This window comes from Syngnathus leptorhynchus, chromosome 7 (genome assembly GCF_054491065.1).
Source record: "Syngnathus leptorhynchus isolate UIUO chromosome 7, UIUO_Slep, whole genome shotgun sequence".
NCBI classification, from domain to species: Eukaryota; Metazoa; Chordata; class Actinopteri; order Syngnathiformes; family Syngnathidae; genus Syngnathus; species Syngnathus leptorhynchus.
This window is the reverse complement of record NC_141201.1, coordinates 1,442,892-1,470,003: the sequence shown is the minus strand read 5'-3', so window position 1 is coordinate 1,470,003 and position 27,112 is coordinate 1,442,892. Positions and strand designations below refer to the sequence as shown.

Sequence of the window (27,112 nt, the reverse complement as noted above, 5' to 3'; positions counted from 1 at the left end):
GCGCCGAGCGTGTGCCTGTTAGCGCTCGGGGCTGCTTAGAGCGGCGGCTCTCAAACCGGGGGTCCGCCGGTCGTGCCTCGGATCGTCGCCGAATCATTTGGAAGGAATTATTAGCGGTAACATTGAATCTACGGTTTGATTGACACGGGAATAGCAGGATTATTCTTGGAAACGGCTTTGTCCACACAAAAAGTCAGCGAACCCCCTTGCTGGACTTTGTCGGCGACTTACCGCCATCGTTGTCCTTGACGTCACCGCAGGACGTCTCCATGGAGGTGTCGCAGCCGCTGCCTCTCCAGCCCAGCTGGCATACGCAGTACCAGCCGCCGTTACCCAGCGTGCACCTGCCGTTGCCGTTGCACAAACCGGGACAGCCCTCTGCAAAGACATTGTATCGGTTTTTTCCCCCCCCAAAAAATTAAAACCTGTAGGATGAGTTGCCATTTTTAGCTTTCCACTTTTCAAAATACAACAATTTCCGTCCATTTTTTTCCCCGCGGAAGCCAGTTTGACTAGCGATGAGTTAGCACTTCTATTCATGCTTCCGGACGTTGACGCGCACACACACACAAAAACACACCCTCCTCCGTTTTGTGATTGTTCCGTGGCGAGTGCCTGGAGGGGCAAACGTAATGACCCTCCGCTTCAAGTTGATCAATGCGATACACCTTCAGCCAAGCCACTAATATCCCTTTGCCGTGCACTCAGATGCGCCCGATCCTCGCAGTCGATGCCGGAGTCATTACCCGCCTTCACGCTGCATAATGACACACTCGCACTCTACTTACTATCATGTTCAAACACACACACACACACACACACACCCACACACACATACGATGGACTGCTATTGAGGTCCAGCGTATGTCATTATTTACTCATGTCGTTAACGCGGGCTGATCATAAATCAAAAGATCTCATTCTCGTGTAACATCTGTTTCTAATATTTCGACACGGACCCTGGTGGTTAAGTTGTGCTGACGGGCTGATAAATCAAACACCTGATACTGTAAACCGGATCAAGCAGATTCAAATGAAATTCATTAAAACGGTACCTTCGAATTTCATGTAGAGTACATTCGCTTGGATTTAACGATTCTGAATGCATTGAAAAAAAAATTGGATTATGTGTGTGTTCCACCATTGAGAGGAGCCAAAGGCAACAGAAACGCCAGCAGGGAGAACAAGCCAGTGTGAGAAAGTGTGTGTGTGTGTGGGGGGTTGTTTTGTTGAGCTAGAAAGCGAGATGCTAACCACCAGGATGTTTATTCGGGAGCATCTCCCCGCAAACGTCTGCTTTGCCGATTATCTGCTCACGTGCGATGGCGCCGCGCCAGCTATCAAAGGCGAGCGTCTGTCACGCTCGGCGTTGTTCGCGAGGTGCCTTGATAACCGCCGTGCCGAGCTGACCCATTTTGTCAAGTGCGGGGAGCAGCCGGGTTGACTCTTTCTCTTTGAGCTGACATCAAATGGCGGGGAGGGAGGGAGGAGAAATGTGAAAGGGAGTCTTTAAGATTTACCTCAAAATAATTCTTTCCGCCCAAAAGGTAGAGCGCTTTTGTATTGTATGTCATCGCCGCACTTTCTGAGCGAGTGTCGACGTGCCATTGTTCTGCATGTTTGATAATCAAATACCGCAAAGCTTTTAACCAACTCGTCCGTCCTACCGAGAAAATCAATTAAGCTTTGGCATTCACTGATTTAAAAAGGTCTCTGCTAAACGATGACGGGCTCCTCAAAAATCAATTTCAATAAAAGGCAGAATAGATAATGTGCCGCGGTCAGAACAAAACAAAACAAAACACCATTTTCTTTTAATTTCCCTAAAGAAAGGTGGCGGCTGCTGGAGGCTACTACTGTTAGAAAATGTCATCATCTATCCTAGACACCAAGATTTCATAAAGTGATATGTTAGAAGCCCTCGGAAGTTACAAATGCAGAGAAATGAGATGAGCCTAGAGTATGCAGGTGTTAGCTTGTCAACAAAAATGCTAACGTGCCAATGTGAAGTTGCGCTACTAGCGAGTGCTAGCAAACGCCACAAAAACACTAACGTGCCAATGTGAAGTTGCGCTACTAGCGAGTGCTAGCAAGCTTAGCCATCTGAGCTAAGAGGGCTAACTGCTTAATCCGCACCGCGAATCCCGCCCCCAACCTTTCGACTCCCGGGAAAAAGGTTGTACGACACGAGCCAGTGGGTGTGAAGGTGCTAAGCGGAGATGATGACGTGACAATGGCGCCAGAAAGGCGCTTCGTGGCGTCGGTTGGCGGCCATTGTTTGTCGGCGCGGACGCCACAAAGTCAGTCGCACAAACAAACGATGATGGACGAAGGAGGACGTGGAAAAGAAAAAAGGAGGAATGCCGTACCTTTCACTACCCTATCCAGATAGTGAGCTTGGGAGATAAAAGACAAGGACAATAGAGTAAGGGAAGGCAGAGTGTTAGTGTGCCACAAAACCAAAAGAAAGCATGCATGGCAAGCACAAGCCACAAACAGCAGCCAACGCGTGGGGGGGGGATGAAAAGGAGCCGGGCGGAATCCCGTCAGACGCCGCCCGCCCGCCCGTCTCTCTCGCGGGAGTGCTTTCAAAAGAGCGATCGATGCGCGAGGCGTTCGGGGACCTTTTCATCTTCAAACGCACTTTGGCAGAAGGAGAGGTCGAAACGAGACGCCTTGATTGTGACAAGTGATTTCAAATGGTGAGCTTTGGCTTCTTAATGGACGCCGCCGAGGGATATTCTCTTCGGGACCTCAAAAGGCGACATCAATAATTAAAAATGGACAGACCGGGCTCAAAAACGACAAGGTTAGTAGTGGACTGGCTGAATGTCGTCGCGTCGGTCTGACACCTTCGATATTTGACCCTAACGAAATTTCATGGGTCAGTGTGACCGGACGGATGTTAACTGGGAACGGGTCAAAGTGACCCGCTGCTTGCTGAACCGTAAAAATGTCAACGGATCAATGTGAGGCGCTTTCGGATCTCTTTGTGTCATTTTCTAATCAGCTTGGAGTTTGCCTAAACTAAAAGGCACGCTTCTTCCCGAGTGGTGCTGGCAACGGGGAACAAACAAGGACATTAGAAAAAACGCTAACGAGCCTCTCGAATCGACTCTTGCAATCGAAAGGTTAGCGCTCCTCACTTGGCGGGGCTCCCCCAGAGGGAGCGCAAAGTCGCCCAAACAAAACAGAACTTGCTGCGGTAAAGTTAGCGCACGCGTCGCTCAACGTTTTTAACAACCGTTAAGATTGGATTTGACATCACCATGAACTCAAATGTCCTCTTCCGAGTTTTGGGTCCGTGCACTCCAACTCCGAAACAAACTTCAATTCGTCTAAAATTCTTTTTGCGGAGGCCCGAGCTCCGAGTGGAGCGTCGCGGATTTTGACAGCGCGACCTCCGGATAGCCCGACGCTCTTGACGCCGAGCGGCTCTGACAGGCCTGACATTAAATAGCGGCGCGCGCTAACGAAATGGAAAGGCACCTGTGGCCCGCTGAGCTCCAGTCACACTTCAACAGCTGTCAATCCTCACAACATCCATCATCATCATCAAACACACAACGTCATTGAAAAATTGCTGCGAGGCGCAACCGCGTGACTCAAAGACAAATAAAAAAATGTTTTATTCCAGCAAATAAATCCGGGAAAATAGCAGCAAATCTCTGTTAGCCTCTCTCCTATTAGAGGGCCTCGTCACAAAGATGCCGCCGCATTTTTATTTTATTTTTTTATTCCTTGATGACGCCCAAAGTGCAGAGTGAAAAGGCTTAAGGAGAGCAATTTGATTCAAGAAGTGGCAGCAAGATAAGAAAGTGCCCCAGCCCAATGGTGATGACGCGGGATTCTTTTGGGGCGCCGCGTATGCTCAAATGTCACAAGAAATGGCCGAGGTACAAACCACCGCAATCTCCTTCCCAGGCAAAACAACAACAACAGAAAAAGAGTGAGCCCTTTGCTATTCGGACAAAACACACAGCGAGAGGCGGACGGGCGGAAATGAGGAGCAAAGAGGAAGAGGATGAGATGAGGCAACTCAAAGGACACCTTAGCACATTCCCACATTAAAATGCATGAAGGCAAGCCTCGGATCCTTGAGTAAACCCGTTCATGCTTTACTGAGTTGCACAAATTCAATTAAGCATGCTTTCCTCCCTCCCACTTGCCAGTTCCCTCACTCAAGCCCCCCCCCCCGCCACTTTTTGAAAGCCGGCCTACCGATTGTGCAGTGTTCTCCGTTCCAGCCGGGACTGCATTCGCACTTGCCGTCCTTGCAGGTGCCGTGCTCGTTGCAGCGCGGGTGACACGCCCTCTGCTCGCATCCGGAGCCCGTCCAGCCTTCGTCGCAGCGACAGGTGCCCGAGGCGCAAACCCCGTGGCCGCCGCAGTCGGCTGAGCAAATCTCTGTGGGAAGCAAAAGTAAGAGTCAAAGGAAAGACAAATCCAGGAGTCATTGTGGAGGAAAGGCGGCTACGCTTCATTAGCTCGTCTCACGGACGTTGAAAAGGATTCGGCTGCATTTTCACACAAAACAAATCCAATAAGACCCAAAGAAGCAGATGCAGACTTTTTTTTTTGCGTTGCACAAAAAAAAAAAAAAAAAAAAAGTCTCACTACGATGGCGTGCGATAACGAGCCACGGCGCTGGTGTTCAATCAGCTCAACATATACACAAAATGATCCATATTGAGAATACCCAAAGGTTGCTCAGGGGGAAAGCCAACATCTTGCGCTAGCTCGTTAGCACATACGGTAAAAAAAAGAGCAGCAACCTCGCCATCGACTCCAGGGGTCTCGCTCGCTGCACAAATTGAAACGATGATGTTCATTTGACGGTGCGGGGAAAAAAAGAAGCTAGTTTGTACTTTGCAAAGTGCAAAACGCCACATGAGCTGCACAAGGCCGTGTGTGCGTTAATTCATCGAGAAGCTTCCAGCCGACCTCTGCGGGGAACAGATTGTAAATGAATATTAATCAGCATTTTTATGAACAACTTTTTAGCTTTGTGAAAAAAAAAAAAGTTACGCCACCCCCTGAACTCCCGTCCAAGGAAAAAAATTCAATCTTAGCTCCGCCAGCGGTTCTAAAACATCTTGTTGGCAAACGTAAACATGCGAGCGGCGTTCCATGGCCCGGACTTCAAAGCCGTCGAATTTATTGAGAGGCAGACTGTTTGCCGACCTGTATGACAGCGAACTTAGAATTACGTCGCATTATGGGAACACTTGACGATAAACAGGATAAAGCGGGATAAAGCACAAACTCATCATCATTTGCAGAGCCCGCCTCTGACAAAATAGCCCCCCCACCCCGGATTACCTCTTAAAGGCACCGCTTGGAATATCCAAGGAGTCTGAAGACACAGATTGTCATCTCAGGGAAAAACAAATTGCTGTCTGAGCGGAAGCAATCCAAGGCCCGTGTCGTTATTATCAGCGCATCGGAGCCGGGGCTTTAATCCATCGGGGAATCAACGCGGGGAAAATTACTTTGCTGTAAAATGAAAAGCTAGCTTTCTCTTCAACCTTTGAAAATCTGACAGCACCGCCGAGGTAAAACACAGACGAGGAGTTTTTCATCCATCGGGAAGTTAAAAAGAAAAAAAATCTTCGGACTTCTATGCAAGCTGTTTTCAGCAAACTAGCCATTACGCCAAAAAAATAACAAATCCGACGGAAGGCCGTCGATCGAGGGATTAAAAAAACATCCCCACGCTCTGCTATTATGAAACCGTTTATCGGCGCGTTAATTCCGTTTGGCCGTCAAGGTATGATTTAGCGCCGCTAATTAAGACCGATGCCGTTTTTATTAACCGGGCGAAGCTTTGGGCTAATCGCTCAGTTCCGAAGGCTCATTTGTACCGACCGGAATGCGTTTGGAACCGCGCCGCTTCTGCCGCACTCACCTGTGGAGCAGTCGTGGCCCGTCCAGTTGGCGTCGCAGTTGCACGTGCCCGCGTCGGCCAGGAAGGTGCCGTGTCCGGAGCACTGGTCCATGCACGAGGCCCTGGGGCTGTCGCAGCCTCGTCCGCCCCAGCCCACAAAGCAGTGGCACTCGCCCTGGACGCACACGCCTCGGCCGGAACACGTCGGGTCCAGGCAGTCCGCTGAAATCAAAGTTCAGCTTTCACCGTACGTGGCGGACAGAAAAAGTCGACGCACCCCTGCAGCGTTTTGAAGAGAGGAAGTACTGTGCAAATTGCACAAGTCTGCACACCCGCTCACTGGGTGCGTTAAAAAAAAAATCAAATCATATGGTTGCACAAGTGTCCACACCCTTTCACGGCTGGCCATGTGCGTCCAATCCCATTATTAGGGGACAATATCTGAATGTCGCACACAGATGGCAAACGGACAAACACCACGGCTGCATTGCCCCCATTTAGAATGACACAAAGTGGACATAGAGGCCACCGCAGTAGGACAAACATCTCTCCCTTCTTGCCAGATGGTTGGTGCGCCAGGTGCGAGGAACGGAGGACTAAACTGACAAGGAACTCTCCTGGCAATTAATCACGGCCGGCTGAAGGTCGTGGCGAAGAAAGGTAAAAATGTTAAAGGGCGCTGTGGCCCGCATTCCCCGCCGCCACTAACCGCTGACACGCCAACCCCAAATAGAATGGGGGGCCTATGGATGACGCGCACCCCCATTTATCAAACCACCCCCCGGTGCCATTTTTCATCTTGAAATGAGAGCCTTCAAGAGCTGACAAACACAATGGCCGCCTCACTCTTATCTGCTCTCGCCGGATTCACATCAGACGCCGTGTTGGACTTCCACCACAATACGCGAAGTGTTTTGTTATTAATACGCCGCCTTATAGTCATGGCTTATAGGCTGTCAGTCAGGGAGGACTGCAACGCTCAGCCGTGCTCATTGACAATTGGCTTTCTTCAGCACTATTACGCTTCACAGTTTTTTTAGGGCGCAGTCTCGTCTTGGTGTCTCATATGGCAGACAATAATCTGAGAAATAGAAAAGAGCCCTAACTTTAAAAAAGAAAAAAAAAAAAGTCTGGAAAATGCAACTTTTGTGTCGACATTCTGGGTTAGAGTTTGTATAGCATAAAATATTACAATATTATATTCAATATATTATAATAATAGAAAAAGAAATAACTTTAAAAAAAAGTGTAAATAAAATGAAAACAATAATAGTCTTCCCAAGGCCATAGCTGCCCATGAAAGTGCCTGACGTAAAATACACAAAGCACAAGTCTGTTTTCTCAATGCTGTCACATTTGATCAACTTTGCTACCTTCCTCGCAGTTCTCCCCTTTGTAGCCCGGGTTGCAGATGCAGGTGCCCACGATGCAGGTGCCGTGGTGACTGCACGTGACGTCCACGCACTGGTTGGTGGGCACGTCGCACTCGGAGCCCTTCCAGCCGCTGTGACACATGCAGCGGCCTTTCAGGTATTGGCCGTTGCCGCTGCACAGCACCGGACAGGCGGCTGCCAAGAGGAGGAGAGCGGACAAGTCCATTAGGACACGTTAGCGTCAAACCTTGTCTCGCGCCATTTTAGCATCTGAATTCATTGACCTCGGCCGCAGTCGGGGCCTTTGAATCCGAGGAAGCAGTGGCACGTTCCGGCCACGCAGTCGCCGTTCCCGAAGCAGCTGCTGGGACACTCGTCCACGGAATCTGAAAAAAAAAAAACGCAATCAAGGAGGTTTTGTGGCCTGCTAATGGCAGCGCAACAGTCCTCCCCCTCGTTGTCTCACACATAATTATTATCCGCGCCGCTAATGACGGTGACGAGGCCGACTTCCAGGTGAATGAACAGTTTTCACGGGGACGTTTATCCTGCAATTTGCTTTCCTAGAGTGAAGACGTACTCGGCGGAAGGAAGGCTTGCGGAGTTAATGAAGTCTCCGGGAAAAGTGCAAAAGCAACACATTTAAGGGGAATGCGTTGCAGCTATCGGCAACAAACTGGAGTAATGTTGCTAATGGCTACGCCGCTACGGTGCTATTATTTTGCAGTGGCGGAAAAACAACACCGTCGGGAGATGCTCGTGGCAAACTTGAGCGCTCTTTCAAGCAAATCACAAATTGATTAAACTTTACCTCAATTTCTTTTAGTGTATTTTTTGTTACTAATCAAACAATTATAAAGAAACAAATGTAAACATACGTAAGGTTAGATAACAGGTGTATTTTTTTTTTCTTTAAATTATATTCATAAAAGACAATTCATGGCAAAATCCATATTGCGCAAGCTAAAAAAAATAAAAACATCCCAAAAATCTGACAAAAAACAACAACTTTAAATCGGTGTCAAAAATATATTTATAGACACAAAGGCATATCTAGTTAAAACTGGCTGTTGATCAGGGTTAATAAAATAAATAAAGGACTTAATGTTTTCTTTGATTTTATTGACTATGTATGACATACTCGGCATCATCAAATGTGATAAATATGGAAGCAAAAAAATCCCAGAGATGAATGTGCATTCAGGGTGACAATGTTTTCAAGTCAACAATAAATAATTCTTTTACACCAAAGCATCTCTTGAAGCGTGTGTCATGTTCTATTCATTTAACACAAATAACGCAAATGAACATTTGGACAAATGGCTGAAGGGTATTTATTTATTTATTTATTTTTAAATCGATCAAGCGATGATGCACTTCCATCAACTTGATTGTCAAAGTAATGAAGACGACTAAACGACGAGGCGGTGCCGAGATTCGAGACGAAAAATTCCCCCATCTCGCTCCTGGGCGAATCTTTTTGGCGAACAAAAGAACCTCTTGTGCTGTCACAAAGAGCTCCGAAAAACCCAGCTCGGGATTGCGCTCCTCTTTCCTCCAGAGAGTCAATCATGGGAGAAGATGCCAGGCCGGGCGAGGCGAGGCGAGACAAAGAGTGGGACGGCGGCGAGACTCGCCGAGCGCCGCCGCGGGCTCGTCTCAGCCTGACTTATAGATCAGGGGAGCATTGGAGGACTTTCTCGCGGCGCTCCATCACTGTGGAGAGCTCCGACGGAAAGAACATCATTTTAGTGGGAGGCTCGGCTTTCTTTAGCTGCCAGCGAGTGTGTGTAAAATGACAGAAAGGAAAATGAGGTGTGGGATGCGAGGCACTCAAATGTCTCTCAAGGGTGCAATTATGCAGGCGAGCTGCTTGGCTCCAACGTGAAACTCCAAAAAGATACACAATATGGATGAAAAGTATTGCGACACACCCTTTTTATCACTCAATCAGGCGGCTGGGCTGAGTCAGGGGATCTGCGCAGCGCTCGTAAAAACCCACCGATACTCCACAGGCGATACCGCTTTACCCAACACTTTTGTCCGCCGGTAGCATCGAACCTGCCGGCGCACGTTATCTATTTCGATACGTTTGATCATAATTCTAAGCCGTCGCTGTCACGTTTAATTGAGCGCCCATGAACCCCGCCGAATTCACATGGGCACGCCACGCGTTATTCCCGCCTGGTGTTCTCCCCCGGCGAGCGGCCATGAATATCTCTTAGCCGCACGCTCCCGGTCGGCCCGACGCATAAATCAGCGATTCAAGCAGGGGGCCTTCATTGAAATTCATTACCCCGCCCGCGTATCAGGAGAAGCTAACTATTGTGCCAGTTCCGCAGTCCGGCGTGCGAGTTTAATCAGCGCCTTTTCCTCGGATGCCGGCCGGGCACATCTGAGTGATGACCAGGCAGTGCCACCAGAACCCCGCCCCCCTCCTCCTCCCAAACCTGCACTGGGATCCGTGTCAGGCAGCAGGGAGGCGGGACAAATGGCTTCACGCTCCAGAGAGCTGTGATTCACCGGGACACGTTTTGGCACGGCCGCGGAGCCGCGAGTGACGAGGGCAACCTACATTCTTAAGGACAGGGACCCCTGGCCCACTTAGAACCCGAGGCACATCCATACGTTACGTTGAAAGAAAATGATTGTACTGAAATCCGAATGAAATCTGGGCCCGCTTAATTGAACACAAAGTTATTATCCGGTTGTACGAACGGGCAACAGGTTCATTGTGATTTCTTTTGACATGGAATTACGATTGTGGAACTAGTTGATGTCGTCTCTCGCTGCATTGAGCGCTCTGCTTTAGTGTTTAGTTAGCTTAGTATGTTAGCCTTCAGTCTTTTCTCATCAGAATGAATCCATCAGCACGTTCGCTACTCAGGGGGCTATCTTGCTATGCTAGCAGAACGCGCCGCTATTTGTCTTCTTTTGAGGAAGACGTTGGCATGACGCGATTTCAAAAGAACAAGTTTGCAATCGAACATGTTTGCTTATGGAATCAATCAGCGGCTAAAGGACCAGGCAGCTTCCACGGGATGTCGCTCGAACTTCGAAATCGGAATATGTGTTCAACTCAAAGGCAGACAATATAGGATGTGAAAATGCCGCTTCTTTTTGATCTCCCACATTCCTCTACCTGAATGAAGGTCAACTCCGAGCCTTTGCGGCTCAGCCAGTTGGTGGGATTCAATTTCTGCTGAAGGGCACTTAAGCGGTGACCCATTTTCCAAAAGAGGCCCTCCTGTGGGCACAAGAGCTCCGATGCAAACCAACCAAGAGAGGCGCAACTCTGAGTAATCCCGCCCAACCCACTAACAGCCCCCCCCCCCTGCCTCGGCCCCCCCTCTCGCCCAATTCGGCGCGCTGTCGGGCCTTTTTTGGCTCAAGCCTTCCCCGCTCGGCGACGGCGGGGAACCATCATGCGCTCCCGTCGAGAAGAGATAACCAAAGTAAACACGCCGGCCTGACTTGCCCCGTGTGTCATATCATAGCATAAATATTGAATTGCAGCTGTTGTTGGCACAGCGGGTGGGCCCACGCACGGGGGGGGGGGGGGTTAAATGTGGACATATCTCCATCGATCCTGTTCTAGCTAAGGCCCCTGTCGCAGCGACCCAGGAGCTTTTAATTAAAAAGCAAGCGAGGAGAGTTCCCAGCTGCCACGCTCGTGAAAGCTGACACCTCCTAAGTCACTTCCTCACCTAGCGCAAATTGCTAACAAAGAGCTATCACACCAGTTGAAATTGGAGCAAAACTCAATTGGCTGGACCCCCCGATTGGCTCATGAGACACTCTCGCTAATGAGGATATTACGATGCCTAAATGACCTCCTCGGGGGGGCATGTCCTGATTTTGTACTTTTTGCCAGACTGAACTTGTTACACATGCAGTTTTTTTTCATCTTAGGAAATCTGTCGAAAGATGCAAATGTGAGTCAAGTTCTGCTTTGCATTTTGGCTTTGACAAGGGAGAGCTTAAAAATGGAAAATCTCGTGGGCGGACAAACCCGGAGTGGGGGGGGGGGGGGGGGCACCATTCTTGCAATTAACTGAATTGGGAAATGCCAATTCAGAATAGCCGGCTAAGAGAGGAAAGGATTAACTTTGCTTGTGAAATTTCATACTAGCACTCCAGAGACACAACTCAGCAAAAATATCTGAGGAAAATCGGACTTGGCTGTCCGGGGGGTGCTCACCGATGGCAGTGGTGAGAAAAGACACCGTTTCCACGTCTTTGCCGTCGTTGTAGAGGGCCAGGTGCCAGATGCCGGACTCCATGTACTGGATGAAGCCCGTGTCGTGCGTTGCGACGGGCGCTAGGCTCCGCTGCAGGGAGGCGGGCCCTTCCAGGCCTTGGGGGCCGCGGACCAGGAGTCGTCGGCCGTCCAGCAGCTCCACAAAGTCAAACTGTGGACCGGACGGGAGATGAAGAGAGACACGTGAGACGCGAGCGCTCATTTGGTCTGCATGAATAAGTTAGCATTAGAGTTAGCTCCTGGCTAGCTAGCGATAACGGCTAAATCAATATAAGACAACCTGATCCAATAAGCGGACAGATGCTAGCAGTGCTAACGATAATAAGCTTGCATCATCAACTTGGCTTTGAAGCTGTCACCTTTCCATAAAAGCGGCCGAGATTGTTTGCTTTAATGGAAAGTCGGGGGAAGAAATTAAGCGAGTTTGCCAAATAACATCTACGAGCAGTCGCTTCATCATATCAGCGGAGACTCCATGAATAACAATGAGGCCACATTTCACTTTCATCAGCTACAGGTAAGAAAGCGCCAGTCTCCGCACAACACCAGGCTGGGAAAAAACAAAACTAAACTAAATGACACCAGATGGTAATTTCCGCCAAAATTGGACTTTAGGAAAACGCAAAACGGCAGTTGTGCTAAGAGAATGAAATCTAGAGCGCGGGCTAGGCGGCCAGATATGATTCATAACGAGCGATATCTGCGGGAAATTAGAGCAAAAGAAAAATCCTTGCTCCGGCCGCACCCCGCGAGGCTCCGTCTCCTTTGACGTGATTCATCGACGATACGCCACTGCGCGGAAATATATTGTAAATCCTCAACGACGTAACAAAGGAAGGTGATTCATAATACGGGAGAAAGGCTTATGAATTGATTCCGCGCGGGATCTAACAATATAGCCATTTATATTCTGCCGCAGAGTAGAAATGTGGAAAATTGCTCATTCCGTGTCGACATTATTGTAAACACAATGCCCTTCTTTTTCCCGGGATAAACAAAAGTACAACTGTTTGACAACAGAAATTGATTTTCCGCAAGTCATAAGTAAATCTCAGACTCCTCAAACATTCGACAAAACGCGACAAGCTAGCTAGCCTTAATTTGGCGACTCCCACCTGCGTGTGAGACGGGGGCAGGCCCCGCCTCCCGTAGACCCCCACTAAGGCGTCCTTGCTGAGCGACACGTTGAACTTCATGTACATGGGGTGGTCCACGAAGATCTGCGAGCGCCAGAAGACGCCGGGCGGGATCTGCTGCGCCACCTTGCGACCCACGTCGATCTCGCCCATGTCCACGTAGCTGTCGTCGGGAAACAAGCCGTCCAATTTGCCTGAGAAAGAGACGGCGGCACATAAAAAATATCAGCAAGGACTCGGCGTGACCGTTCCTGTCGCTAGTGCCGAAGAAAATGCAGGTAGGTTGCTTTAATGACTTCACCGCTTGACGCGTGGTTTCCTTTAAGAAAATCTATCAAACACGTATTTGCCCCTCGTTGCTTTGTAATTTAAACCTCCTCGCTTTTTTCGCACCCAAGTAATGGCACGTCTGGGGGGGGAAAGTGAATTAAAAAGGTCCAACATATGGCGGCACAAATGCTACGAGAGTCGTACAGTTGTAATTGAAAGTATAGTAATAAAGAGAGATGTAATTATATTTGAGGAGGATCTGGAAAGCTCCACGTAGGCGAAAAGGTGGAAAGCTCCATATGCTGCTTCTTTGCACCTGGTGGCGGACCGGGTGGAAGTGACAACATCTGTTAGGCCCGCGTTGACGGGCGACCCACGGCGACTTTAACGGCGTGAAAAAGCCGCTGACATTTCGCATGGAATATTTTTGTTGTAATTATCTCAACCACATTGCGTGTATAAAATGCGAGGGATAAATAAAGTTTGCTGATGATTGGGCGGTTTACGTGTCAGTCACCAGCAAACCAATTAGCTGATTTGGCTGAATGCCACGTCAACGTAGCGCCAGTGCTGCTGCGGCGGCGAAAACGAGACAAGGGACGTTAGCGCTGACGGCCCAGAATGAGACGTCTTGCAAAAAAAAAAAAACATCGATTTGCCATCCTCGGACCTTTCCCTCGCCGGCTCAACCATGTGTTGAACGAAAAGATTCATTTGTATGCTAATGAGCCCGTGGTGTACCTTTTGCGGCCTGCCAGTGGCAAATGGCACGGCTACATTTTGGCCCATATGCCCCCGAGCAAAGTTTTCCTGGAGCCGAGCCGTCGCTACCGCGGGGGCCAGCACATGCTTTGGTTGGCTGTCCAAATGGGGAAATGAAAGGATCACATCCGTTATGAGGGGTGAGCGAGTGGCTAATCCCCCCCCCCTCATTTTCTCCCTTCAGGAACAAACAAGACTTGCCCACTGACAAGCACTTTGATGGGATTACAATGCAGATCTGGTCCGAGTCGCACAAAAACACCCGGCCACAAATGTCACTGGCAATCTTCGGTTCCCTCCGACAAAACTTTGCGGCTGAGCCGCCGCGATAAAGCGTCCGCAACTTACCGTCGTCTTTGCCTCTGCGATCGGGCGTCTCCGAGCCCAGCGGCCTCAAGCTCAGGTCGGTGGGGAACGGAAGGCCGCTTGTATTGTCGTCCGTTACGTGGTACATCTGTCGCTGCGTGGGCTTCAGGTGCCAGTTCAGTCCCAAAAGGTGCATGGCTACAATCAACAAACAAGTGGAATTGAAATTTCTCTCCAAAAGAGCGGGACCAAAAATCGTTTTAGAAACGCTGCTGCTAGTAAGTTGGACTAAAAGCTGGATGTAAAAGCAAAGATGGTCGGTTTCGTGGCAAATTCCGCTGAGCTTGCGCATTCGGGTGACGCGTTGACCCCGAGCGACATCCGCCTGACGACCACCGTGCAGACTCCGGGCCGATTGCCCCGCCCCCTCACACATCCTCAACGACAAGACTGAAGCCCAAAAGTGAAGAGAAAAAAAAAAAACAGCTCGCAGACACGGAGGATATTCCAATGTCAACTCGGCGGATGAAGCACGCTGATATTTTACACACACACGAAAAAAAAAGACCGACAATGGTGGTGGCGGAGGGAGGGAGGGAGGGAGGGAGGGAGGGAGGGAGGGAGGGAGGGAGGTGGGAAGGGAGGTGGGTGACAGATCACCAATACCAGAATGGACAAGATGAGCTTAGCCAGGCAAAAAGAAAAAGGATGGAATTCTACAGTCAGCAGAAAAAAGGCCCGGCCATTTCTTGCTTCTCTTTGAGTACATAAGCAGACAATTCATTGATACATTTTAAAATTGGCACTTGGAACAGGGAAAGACCTTCCTTCCTTCCTTGTTTCCTTCCTTCCTTCCCACCTCAGTTCAGCTGATTTGAAATTCAGCCGAGCACTTGTCGTTGCTTGACGAGGCGGGCAAAAATGTTCATGGCTTGATCTTTTGTGTACTTTCTTCTTTGTCATTGGTTTACATAAACACTGCTAAAAAAAAAAACTTCACATCATATACGCACGCGTTGGTTGTCATCCTCATTTGATGTGTTTGACGCGCGGCAAAGCGGATTCACGTCTTCCTGTGATTTACATCTCAGGCAGAATCAAAGAACAAGCGGCGTACAAACGCACTTGAGCTGAATCGAAGCCGAGATGCGCGGCAAAGTCCGAGTGGCTCGGAATACACGTGTACGCGGCTTCCGATAAACGGCCAACCTCGCCTTTCCTCTCTGAGAAGTTCTCTCGCATTGATCTATGTCCGCAATGACGAGCGGTGAACAAACCCAGCGCCGGCCGAGCTTTTTGTTTGTTTGTCATTGCCGAAGCTGCCGAGAGTCTCGCCTCGCCTCGCCTCTTTGATTTGTGCTTTGGCGTCCAGAGAGCGACAAAGTGAGCGCGTCGGGACGCACTTTCACAAAGTCACCAGGCGAGATGTGTCGACGCCAGTGTCCTAGTAATGCGTCTTTGCCGGGGTTCATTCTTCATCCCGTCCGTCCGTCCGTCCCCGAGGCCTCGGATGGCAAACGAGCGCTCCCGTCGTTAAAGATTTACGCCGGGGTATCTATCTGTCACGAGACGCCCTATTTTGTTGTCTCTCTCTTTTTTTTTTTTGCCTCAATGACACTCGGAGGGTTTTGTAGGACTAACTAGACACTTCTAATGAGACAGCCCAACGACGGAGACAAGCCGCGCTTCTCGACAAGGTGACGACCTGTCAAGAGTTTTTCCCCGGCACAAGTTGTGGCCTGCTTTCGCTTACATTTCGGCAGAAAAGTCGGGTCACGGCGGGAGCCAATTAGAGGAGGCGCGAGCAAAAAAAAAACTCCGAGGTGAGTCGGCCGGCCGAGCTCCTCTGAGTCGACGGGTGCGTTTCTGCTCATGTCGCCGATTTGGAATCATCAAAGAGACATCTGAAGTCACCACCGGACTTGAACTCATCGCTCGCTGTGGATTTTGAAATTTGCATCTTTGACTGGCGCGTGATTGTGTTTGGCGAGTCTCAGGTCAGAAGATGCGTGGCAAGACATAATTGGCCTAATTAGACATCTCGCCTCCAGCTCTCCCAATTACAAGCCGGCGCAATTAATTGCACTCCAAATCAAAAGCATTTTCTCATCAGGCATTTAATTAAACACCACCGCTGATTGGACCTAACCTCGCTCTCATTGTGTTTGGATGCACTCAAAGACTTTTTTTTTGTTTTTTGTATAATTACACGGCGCGATGAAACAGGGCTTTGGGCCAGGACCTCCCAAATCCACTTTTCATTCTCTTTAAATCCCGCAGCTTTATCTTTAATCACCACCGGCCCCACAACGCAGCTAATCATCTTTTGACAAAATAATGAATTTTTCAATAAAATGGATTACAATTAATGCAGATTTTTAGTGCGCCCCATCCCCGGGGGGGGAAGGAAGAGCCGGAAATTGATTGGCTTCCCTGATTGTTATGGCATAATATCTATTCCAAATGAAAAATGAATTTGTCTGGCTGAAATACGAGAGTGTCCACAGTATCAGGTGCGCCGGCTAATTAGAGGAGAGCAAAACTTTTGTTATTTTGGACTAATTGAGTCCAAATTCCAGGGCTCGCTCTTTGACGAACCGCAATTACCACAAATTAATTTATCTGTCACCTAAATTACTGCAGACATTTGATTATGGAAACGCTGGGTGGGCCGGATTGACCAAATTTTGCCCCCACCTTGTGGCATTTCCGCCTTCAGACCAAATGAAATATAGATCATAGGGATAAATGATAGCGTGTGTAATTCACTTAGGTGCTGGCCAAAAGGGGAAGAGCTGATTTAATAGCACAAAGATAGCCTTTAGCCAGCTGGGGCCGCCGCGCAGGTTGGGGTGAATTTTATTAACACAAAAAAAAAAAAGAAAGAAAATGAGCAAGTCTTTTCTTATCTGACCAGCAGACATCAGCAAGAACGACCATTGCGCTTCTCTCAAGTGACCACGTTATTACGGCCAAGGTGAGCGGGGGCAAAAAAAAAAAATAGACGGTGACAACGTACCGATGAAGTAGGCCAGCAGGAAGAGCAGCGTGACGGACAGCAGGATGGCGCTGAGGGCGGCGCATTTCCAGTTGCAGTGCTTGTAGGGCTTCTTCAGGCTGAAGGCGGGCCTGGAGAAGGTGCTGCGGGGGAGGGGCCGAGGGGGCGGCGAGTACACCGTGCTGGAGGTCAGCGGGTACCCCGGCGACGTGCTGCAATACATGGGCGAGGTTCCGCCGGGCTTGAACAGAAAGTGCCTGCGGGGAGCAAAGTGGCTTGAGTCCATTTCCATGCCGGCTTGTCTATCACGTGTAATTGTGTTCCCAGGCACACTCTGTACCGTCGCCATGGTAACCTTGCGGCTGGATTAGCCACCAGATAAAAAAAAATAAAAAAAATCTGCGGTCCTCAATAATTTGAAGTTGCGGCCCGACTCTCTCCTCAGTACTCAGTTTCGCCGATCGGGTGCCCTTGACTATGCCCGAGTGAATCAATATCAAATCAAGCCCCATATTCACGGTAGAGCGTCCGATGAGTAATTCCCGGCCGGGAAAGGCGTCAAGGCTATTCGTTGGGTTGGCCGGGCCACGTCAGACGGGCCGAAGCGGCGCTCCATCAGAATGGGCCGCGCCGCTGTCAAGGCTCGACAAGAGGCCAACGTGATTAAAGGGCACGTTACGACGTGCCACCGAGGACGTGACTGGAAACATGTGTTACTTTTAAACACAGGGGCGGTGCAGGTTGACGATTTATGGCGGCCATTTTTCCCCACATCTATGAAAAAAGCCTCCGTATAATTCGCCGCATTGACCGTCGGCTATTATTAATTAAAACTGCGAGCGGTGATGAATGGGCCCTCGCGGTCCATTTTGAAATGATCACCAAACTAGCGAATCGCTCCGCCCCCTCCAAAAAGATTATTTTGTAACAAATAATGTATTTGTCCATCTATCCGTGCTCGGGACGAACGATGACAGGCGGAGGAAGTAAATTCTCTTTTTACGACCACACCATTTTAGAATTCATCACTTTGTGACATTTTCATTTGCTGGTGCGCCAATATAAAATATTTCCCTTGGATCAATAAAGGTTGGCAAAGACCTGTCAAGGAGAGCTGCTCGCCAATGACGCATTTGGGGCAATTTCTCCAGTAGGAGATCATATTCAGAAACTTTGTGTCCATCTGATTTGTCACGTACGAGGTTCGGAATGGGTTCAAAATGGCTGCTCGCTTCAAATCCATACGGCAAACTTTCCGTGCACGGGTCTTTCAAGCTGTTCTACATTTGTGTTTCTTCTTCTTCAGAGTAGCAGCAGGCTTTAATCGCGAGCGTAAAATCCAATTAACTGATTGTTTTGGGAAGGGGATAAAGGTGCGGATCTAGGGAATTTTCTTAAATGGATTACAGCCACTTATGTTGGACTACGGACGTCACCTTGTGTTGGAGGGATGGGGAAATTTGAATTTGTGGATTTTTATGAAAGACCCCACCAAATGAGTCAAATTTCACATTTCATGTGCTGGCCATAGTGTTTTTATTTTGAACTTTCCCAAGAGATAAAGTACATTACCGCCACCTAGAGGCCTGGGGCAGAACAGTATCAAGCGCAACTGGAGCGCTCGGTGCTTTGTTTCTCTTATGTTCAGTATTAATCTGGCCGCTAAGCCCGAGGGAGCAATCTACAGCCGTCTGGCATGACTTCCCGTCCTTGGCAGAGGTCCACGCTCTACTAAGAGCCTTTCGAGGTATTGTTATTTTTCTTCACTGATTGTCCAAGAGAAAATAATGCGCTCGCAATCGGACACGCGGGCTCCGTTTTGCATGCTCTCTTAAGTTAGCGATTACGCTTCGTTATTTGCTAAAGTGCTACATGGGGACGGATTGAGCTTTTGGCACACACACACACATGGATGACATTTTGAGAGCAGAGAATGTCTGATGGAAAAACATAGCGCAAGGCATCGGTGACAGAAGCGGGGCGAGCGTGCGACCTTACCCGTCGTTGTAGGCGGCGTCGCGGCGCGCCGACGCCAGAACATCCATCTCGATGGGGTGGTCCTGTAAAGTCTCAAGGAATGCCTGCTTTGCTATGTTTCTACACACAGGTGGAGAGATGAATATGAAGCCGCTGGTGAGATGCGCGTGCGGGGGAAGCACAAGGAAAATACAACGTTGCGCTCTAAATGGACAGACACACAGCGTGGGAGGGACATTGAACACATTGCGCAACCTCGACCACCTAAGTGGCGGCGGGATCCGTGAAATTTATTTGGTAACAACGGGGACATGTTCAGCTCTGCCGACGCTTATAAACGCGGCTTATGCTTAATGACGGCTGCTTTTGCACAAGCCTCACCCAAATAAGGGACATTTTCAGTTCAGGCGAAAATTCCCCCGTCTCCTCCATAAGCAAACAACAATGGAGGAACTGAGCAGCCGTATGCGCCGACGGGCTTGTGCTTCGAGAGAAACGTCCTGCTTTTGAAGTCTTTTCACGGGCGAGGAATCCGACTTTTAATGAGCACAGATACCTGGGCTCAGAAAGGGAAGGCGAAAAAAAAAAAAAAAAAAAAAAAAAAAGAAGCCAAGCCCGGCTACCGATCGGAATGTGACCGAACCTGACGGAATTCACATTTTGATTCCGAGGGCCATTATCACGCTATCGGCTAGCTTGTTAATAGCCAAAGTTTGGGGAAAAGATTTGTCACTTTCTTCGTTGAAAAAAAAAAAAAAAAAAAAAAAAAAGTTCTCTCGCTGACTGTAGACGCTCGATGACGACATTTGTTCCTGAATGAAATGAACCGAGTTGAACAAAACGACTACAAAGCTTCTCTAAATAATCAAGCGGGACGAGGCCATCATCCGGCGAGTGGTCACTTTTCTTGATTTGCTCCGACGTGTTACTAATGAGAGCAGCGCCGGCCGCATTAACGCCCATGACACGGGACGGACGCACTCAAAGCCAGACCATCCCCGTCCGTGAACGTGCGTCACGCCGCGCCACGCCGCGCCACGCCGCTTGATTAAGAGTCGCCGCCACGTTTCTCTTGTGATTATAATTGAGACCCGGTGGCGTCGCCACGGTGACCGACTCGTAAACAAAAGGTCTCAAAAGCACCGCTTTTCTCTTGATAGATCCTACTTGAAATGTTCTATTTTCTTCTTGTTTATATTTCAGACATATATTAAAACCATATTTAGTTTGTATCACTGGGTACGGCTTCATATCGGAATTTCTTTTTAATCTATGTGCGTTTAGATTGGAAACTTTAGAACCTCGTCACACTCTACCTGGTCTCCAGCGGGATGTTGCTGTTTAGCAACCAGTTGTCCGGGGCGCCGCCCGCATCCGGGGCGCCGGCGTCGGGGTGCGCCGAGGATCCGCCGTCGGTGGGAGCGGGGCTGGGGTTGCTCCGCGGTGTGTAGTTTCCTCGGTTCAAGGAGTTGACGGAGGCCGCATGGTGTTGAAGGTGGTTGGGGGAGTGCGAGTGGGACAGCGGCAAGGGGGGCGTGCGCAGCCGAGGGTGGTTCTGAAAGACGACGTCTGCAAAAATACGAGAAGGAAATGCAAATGATTCAAGATTGCTTTGGTCGGGGGTACACAAAAGTCAAACGCGCAAAACAAACAGACACAACTAGATCATAAAAATAGACTTTAGTCATCTGCCGTCTTCGTCGTCTTTTCTTTCCTGCTCAAACACTTTGAAGTGTTTTATGACACACGGGCAAAAAAAAAGGGGGCCGAGATAGAACCTGGACGCCATAAACTAGCGAGCGACAAGCTCGTTTCGATTTATAATGTGCATTTTTCACTGGCCATCTGCAAAGAGTGCACCGGGCGCTGATTTACCTTCCCACTCGGCTTTGAACCCGGTTCAGCGCCACATATTTCATGGTCGGGAGCCCAGACAAGGAGAGTGTTTTGCGTGGGGGTGGGGGGGCGCTACTGTATATCACGCTCGTGTCGCGTCGACAGATGGCCGAGCAGGGCGCTTCCCTAGTAATTAGCCCGGCTGCTGAGGCGGAGATGCCGCGGGGGAAAAAAAAATAAAAAGGGACCGGGCGTGATTTTCGGGGGATGACCTTCCATACCGAAGCCCAAACTGCGCTAATAAGATTATGCTAATGTGGTACGTAAAGGCACACATGCATGGAGGAAAATCATATTTCGTGAACAAATATGATACCGCAGACACCTGGCGTAATTGAAAGTGCTTTCAATTAAACACGGCAGGCTTTTCCTGATATTACTTTTGTTTTATAGATCAAGCCTGAATTGTTAGCCATAACACTTACTACAAGCTATTTTGAACTGTTCATAAATCCATCAACCTTTTTTTTTTTATATGAGCACATCCATGCTGGAAAAAAAAAACTGTTTTTATTTATATACTGGAGGATGTGTTTGAAAGGGGTGTGTTGACTTTTTATATATCCACTATAGCTTTTTCTTTTTCATTGGTAATTTTCTGTAAATAACATGAATAATTCAACCCATCTGTTATGCAACGGGTCAATGTAAAAGTTAAAACCGGAAGAAAAGAAAAAATAAGAGGATAGGCTTGTTTTTTTCTTGATATAATAAATCATTTTTACATTTGACATGACTTATTAAATACAACTGACTGAGTACATTCATCGGAACCTCAGGTGAACCCTTGCTTTTAAAATAAAGGGCTAAAAACAAAAGTCGCCAATGTCACTTAGCCGCAATCATTCAAAACGACGGCTTAAAAAAAAAAAAAAAGAAAAGAAAAATTAATGGTCCTCTATTGACTGGCTGAAAAGAAAAGGCGATTCATTAGTTATCAGTGAGAAAGCCAGGACGGCGACTGGACCACAAAGGGCAAAAGTTTCACATGCTTTTACCAAACAGAAGGCCTTCCACAGCATTCAGTGTGAAGAAAAGGACTTTTTCCATTTTTCTTTCCAGCAGATGCACGCGTCAGTTGTGGCCTCCTGACGCTTCTCTGGGCCAGTAATTAAGCTAATGCACTTCATTAGCGCAGACATCTTCCTCCCCCACACGCTGACTGACAACACAACACGTTGGACACCCGACAACTCCGGCACATACACGAATTACCGCCTCTCACAGGCGTGCATGGTGGACATTAACTAATTAGCACCTAAACAATCCCACCAAATTTTTTTTATGATGCTAGTAGTAAAGCGTTTGGTGCCGACGGCTTTACAATTAGCGTATTAGACATTTTGCTAGCAGCTGTTACATCCAGCAAAAGAAAAAGACAACTCTAATAAAAGGAAAAATTAAATTTGCAGGGATTCCAGCCTTCCTGTGTGGAGTTTGCACGTTCTCCCCGTGCCTGCGTGGGTTTGCTCCTTTTTCCTCCCACATTCCAAACACGTGCACGGTAGCTATTACGCAAAAGCATGTGCTGAGCTCAATCGGCGTGACATACAAAACGAGCCCCGCCAGCCTCCGTGGAAAGCGTCCGAGCGTGAGCCATTGGCTTGGACAACATTAATCAAAAGCTATGGGCCTCCTAAATAAATCATTACATCTCGCTTAGCTCGGCAGCGCCTATGGCTAATCGCCACTGCACTATTTCCAGGCGAGTAGTATTTGCCTATTAAAAAAAAAAAAAAATACAAATAGAATTTGTCACGAAGGCAGTCAAGCAAGACTTTTGTGCCGGCTCGCCCCGAGCCCACTCTTTCCTGCACCATTAGACGAGTCCGCGGGGAAGCTCGACGCGGGAATAGCAGCCGTCTCTCCCAGACTTGTCGGAAAGCTAACAAACAGGTAGCATAGAGCGAACAACAAACACACGGTGGCTCGACCACTGAGCTGCCTGCATTACTAATTGTAGTGCTTTAGATGTCACACATAACAGCATGTTGCCGGGAGGCATACTTGCCAGACCAAACTGAGTGTAAAAACAGGAAAAACTCCACTATGGCGGCTCAGAAACATAAACGCAAGCGACACACATCCCTGATTTCTTTGGATTCGACTATTATGTCGTGACAGTCGAGTCAAAGTTGATGTCATTGGCATTTTCATCACAGCAAATACAATGAAAACAGAAGGGGCCCCAAAGTTGAACCCTGCGGAACACCTTGAGACTACGATGCAGTGATGGGAGGCGGTACGAAGATGGACAGCGTGTTTGGCAATGATGTGTGGGAGCATGATGTGGATTTTGGTTTCCATTGTATGTCAATCAAGTGATGAAGCACGTTTTACTTTAAACACAAAAATAAAAGCACAATTTGCAATGCTTCTTTTCAACAAAAGTAAGAACACTAGATCAGGAATACTTAGTGAAAACATTTCAAGCATGTTTTGAGAAATGAAAATGTGTTTAGAAGATGCGGGAGAAGTAAAACTATCAATCCATCTCCCTAAGATAAACTAGGGTTCACTGTAATGTTATCTATAAATCGAGTTTTTTTTTTTTTTTTGCTATCCTGAGCCATTAGCAAGGCCGCAGGCAGATGCCCGCCGCTCCTCTCCCAAGATCTCATGGATTTCCTGTCACCGCTGAAACAAGACGAGTGGTTATGCGTGCGGCGCGCTCTACGTCCGTCTGCCGCACATCCATCAGGGAGGTCTCCGAGATTTCGTTATTGGGGGCGGGGGGGGGGCACAGATGGTCTGCGATCATCATGCAATGGACGTGATGCATCTCAATTTGTGTCAGCAAAAACAAGAAGCTATGTCGCTATGCAAAGGGTATTAGCCACGCTCGCCGTGTACTGACAAGAATTGTCTGGCGGCTGCACTTCACTGACAACGAGACCAGCAGATCAAGAGAAAGAGCCCGTCTTTGAACCAAACCACATCACGGCGTTCTTCTCTTGTCAACGTAAACAACAAAGTTCCATTTTATGGTTTGGGGGACCATTTCCAGCTACTGAAAACTAAATGGATCTCATTTTGGAGCGCCACGACAATCATGAATATTTGCTTTTAAATGTAAAATTCTGTCGATAAATAATAAAAATCTATACATGCAATCAAATCAATAAATATAGTTTTAAAACAGATGAGATAGATTGATTTCATAGCTAGCTAATTATAGAGGTACAGCTAGCTAGCGAGATGCTAGATACTTTATTCATCCCGTGAGGGCAATGAAATTGTCACAGCAGCAATCTTCACAATTAGCCTCACGGGTTTCAGGGTCAACCTCTTTAAAAGCACATTTGCTTCACCCTTGCATGGACATGAGGGGGATGATGAAGCAGTTTGAGAGATTACTTCAATTCTCTTGCATCCCCTCTCCTTGCAATCCCCCCCAGGCCTTGAGCATGCACGGCTCAGCATTCCGGCCCGGTCAGGTGTGAGCCGCTGAAGGGCGGGCGGCCGGGCGAGTCTTTTCATTTGCCCAGCAGCTGCATTGAAAACCCACAGAGGGCCGGGCCGGGCCCCCTGCCGCTGGGTATTAAGAGATGCTAATATCAGGAGGTGTGCGTGTCTCAGATGTGTGGCCCCCGCCGGCAGCCTCCCCGGGAAGGGAGCGCCTCGGAGAAAGCCGACGGCCAGCGTGAACAACGCGCGGGCACAAAAGGGACTAGCAGGCTTGGGCGAACAGGGCTCATCAGCCTTGAAGCCATGCCGGTTCCTCCCAGGGAAACCAAGAGGAGGAGGAGGAGGAGGAAAAAAAAAAAAAAATAACCAAACAAAAACCCACACTGCCTCCTTTCAGGCTTCCATTTCGTTAGCTGGAAATCCTGCGGAAGGCTTAAATCCTGCATGTGGGCTCCGAAATGACTCCAGGCAAGCGAGCGTGATGCAATGTGATAAAAAGCCACCTGCTCCGCAGTGCAGCACACAGACTGCCAGCTTGTTTACTGACAATTAAAAAAGTATCGTGAAAAATGATTCCCCCCCCCCCCCCCCCCCCCCACTCTTGTCTGGCTTTTTAATCGCCTGTTGGTGCGCCGTAAAAACACCTGAGAGACGCCGCGGGAGCGTTTTAGCCGGACTCATCCTTAGCTACGCTTGTCCACTTAAGCGTTTTTGATAAAAAGAGCTTCCTATAGTTCGTAATGTCCCCCCTTCCCACAGAATAAAATTTTGCTAGTAGTCGGACAAAATGTGAAGAACGAATCTTTGAGCTTCCGGCCGAAATTGCACCAAAAGTCCAGCTGGAGAGAAAAATGTCCGCCTATTTGTTTTATGACTTTTTTTTTTTTTTGGTGGGTCTACTCATGATAGATAAGCCTATCAAATTTCATGTGGCCAACTGAAACGAGCTTCAGGGGATGTTTTTTTTTTTTTTTTTTTTTTTTTTTTTTTTAAAGTAAGTGAATCGATAATAATGATAACGAAACGAGTTTCCGTGTTTACCCAGGCCCTCATAAAATTGAAATTTGATTGAGGTATCAGGTGGCATTTAAAAAAAAAAAAAAAAAGGGGGACACTCAGTAGCTCATCTCCACAAAATCCCTCCCACGAGACAAATTGTGAGCACACGCTTCTTGTTCAATCACTTGGTTAAACAATAAGCAAAAAACACGATTACAACATTTGATTCGATTGCCGGGCTGCACGCTTTGAATGTAATTGCATCTCGCATGTGATGTGGTGCATTGCAGCAACTTTTTTGTTGTTGTTGCCGGCTTAATGAGTTGTGTGGCGGCAAAAGAAATACAATGCGGGGGCTCCTCTGATCTCCTTTGTGATTGTAATCAACTCCTCGCTCGCCGTCAACCGCCGTCAGCCGCCGAGCAAAGCGCATTTAGCATGACGCTTGGCATCGGAAAAGGAATGTGGAACTAAAGGCGGAAATGAAGAAGTCCTCCTCTCTCCTCCGCCGCTGTCATCCCGCTGACAGCCCCGAGGCTAAGCTAACTGCTTTAGCTTGATTGTTCCTGGCCGCCCCCTCCGGGATCACCTCGACACGGTGTGACGACCACCGTGTCACCTCTTGAGGAATTAAGGAGGAGATTTGCCACGGGATTAATAACTCATTGCGAGGATGGGGGGGGTTCTTTTTTTTTCCCCCTTCCTGAGCAGCTGAGACACTTTGGAGTTTGATGTAATTCGACCCGTTGGGAACTCCATCAATTATTGAGAGCCTTTCATTTTGTGTTGTCAGGAGAGGACAGAAAGTTGCCAGCGAAGGGATTGAAAAGTAAAGGAGCCGTCGAAAGGCTTCTCCTTTGCGTGACAAGTGGTCGGACACATTCATTAAACGCTCAAAGCTTCTCAAATAGAACAAAAGGGCTATTTTTAAATGGGTTAACATTTCCTGAATCAGGTTATGATGTTGCAAAAATGCCTCTCAAAAGCCAATCGGAATTTGAAATGAATCAGGAGGCAATTCCTGCAAAATTGGGCTCAAATTTCTTGAGACTGTTCATTTATAATCTTCTCGCTAGGCCCAAAAAGTTCAGTGAAACTGCTGTGGATAATATTTTCAAATTTGTCAGGAAGTGCAACAGGGCTCATATTTAGGGCCCCTCCAATTTTCACCAGGAACCAAAACATTGTGTTTTTCTGCCCGACGAAAGGTAAATCGTTCTTATCGGCATCAGCAACACACATCAGACACTCGTACTTTGCAGAAGAAGAACGCCGATCAGCCGCCGCCGTCTTTGGCAAGGAGCCGACGCGTATTCACGAGGTGTCGCGCGGGAGCTTTTCAAAAGAGCTAATCTGGCTCGAGGGGGCCCGCGTTTGACTTGTTAATTAAAGTAACGTCTTTCACCGGGTTAAGACTTGACGTCACTTCCAATGTGGGGGCTTTAAACGTGGCGCCGTCTGACAGTGTGAAGAAAACGGGGGGAGTGTGACAAATCCATAAATCCCTTTTCTATAGCGTTTGTCCTCATATGAGAGCCGCAAATGACTTTGGGTGAGAGAGGCAGGGCACCCTGGAATGGTCGCCGGCCGGCCAACGGAGTCAATCCCTCACCCTCAACTTAAATTTTCTTTACAACATGGGAGGAAAACATCCAAACTCCACACCAAAAGACCAAGGTCGAGATTCAAACCCGAAACGCCAAACTGCGAGTCGGATGTCCTAACCAAACCCCCGCCGCGCTGCCAAGAGGGACAAATCCTTCCTTGTGAATCCGAATCATCCATCTCTTTGAAAGCAACATCTGAACTCTGCAGACCTCGCTCGCCGGCGTTTCCCGA

The 27,112-nt window shown here is 48.4% G+C and overlaps 1 protein-coding gene across 3 annotated transcripts in view; it reads right to left on the bottom strand.

Annotated features, from left to right (window-relative positions):
- The window catches only part of tenm4 (teneurin transmembrane protein 4), a 99,651-nt gene that overhangs the window by 33,028 nt on the left and 39,511 nt on the right, over positions 1-27,112 (bottom strand). For all 3 annotated transcript variants that reach the window (XM_085917082.1, XM_085917083.1, XM_085917084.1), the window contains 11 exons: positions 20,287-20,539; positions 18,992-19,090; positions 17,015-17,250; positions 14,038-14,193; positions 12,637-12,851; positions 11,462-11,672; positions 7,545-7,646; positions 7,261-7,455; positions 5,909-6,109; positions 4,222-4,407; positions 232-378 (listed from right to left, as the gene is read on the bottom strand). In XM_085917082.1, coding sequence (XP_085773208.1) covers positions 232-378; positions 4,222-4,407; positions 5,909-6,109; positions 7,261-7,455; positions 7,545-7,646; positions 11,462-11,672; positions 12,637-12,851; positions 14,038-14,193; positions 17,015-17,250; positions 18,992-19,090; positions 20,287-20,539 — 2,001 coding nt within the window. The remainder of the gene's footprint in view (positions 1-231; positions 379-4,221; positions 4,408-5,908; positions 6,110-7,260; positions 7,456-7,544; positions 7,647-11,461; positions 11,673-12,636; positions 12,852-14,037; positions 14,194-17,014; positions 17,251-18,991; positions 19,091-20,286; positions 20,540-27,112) is intronic.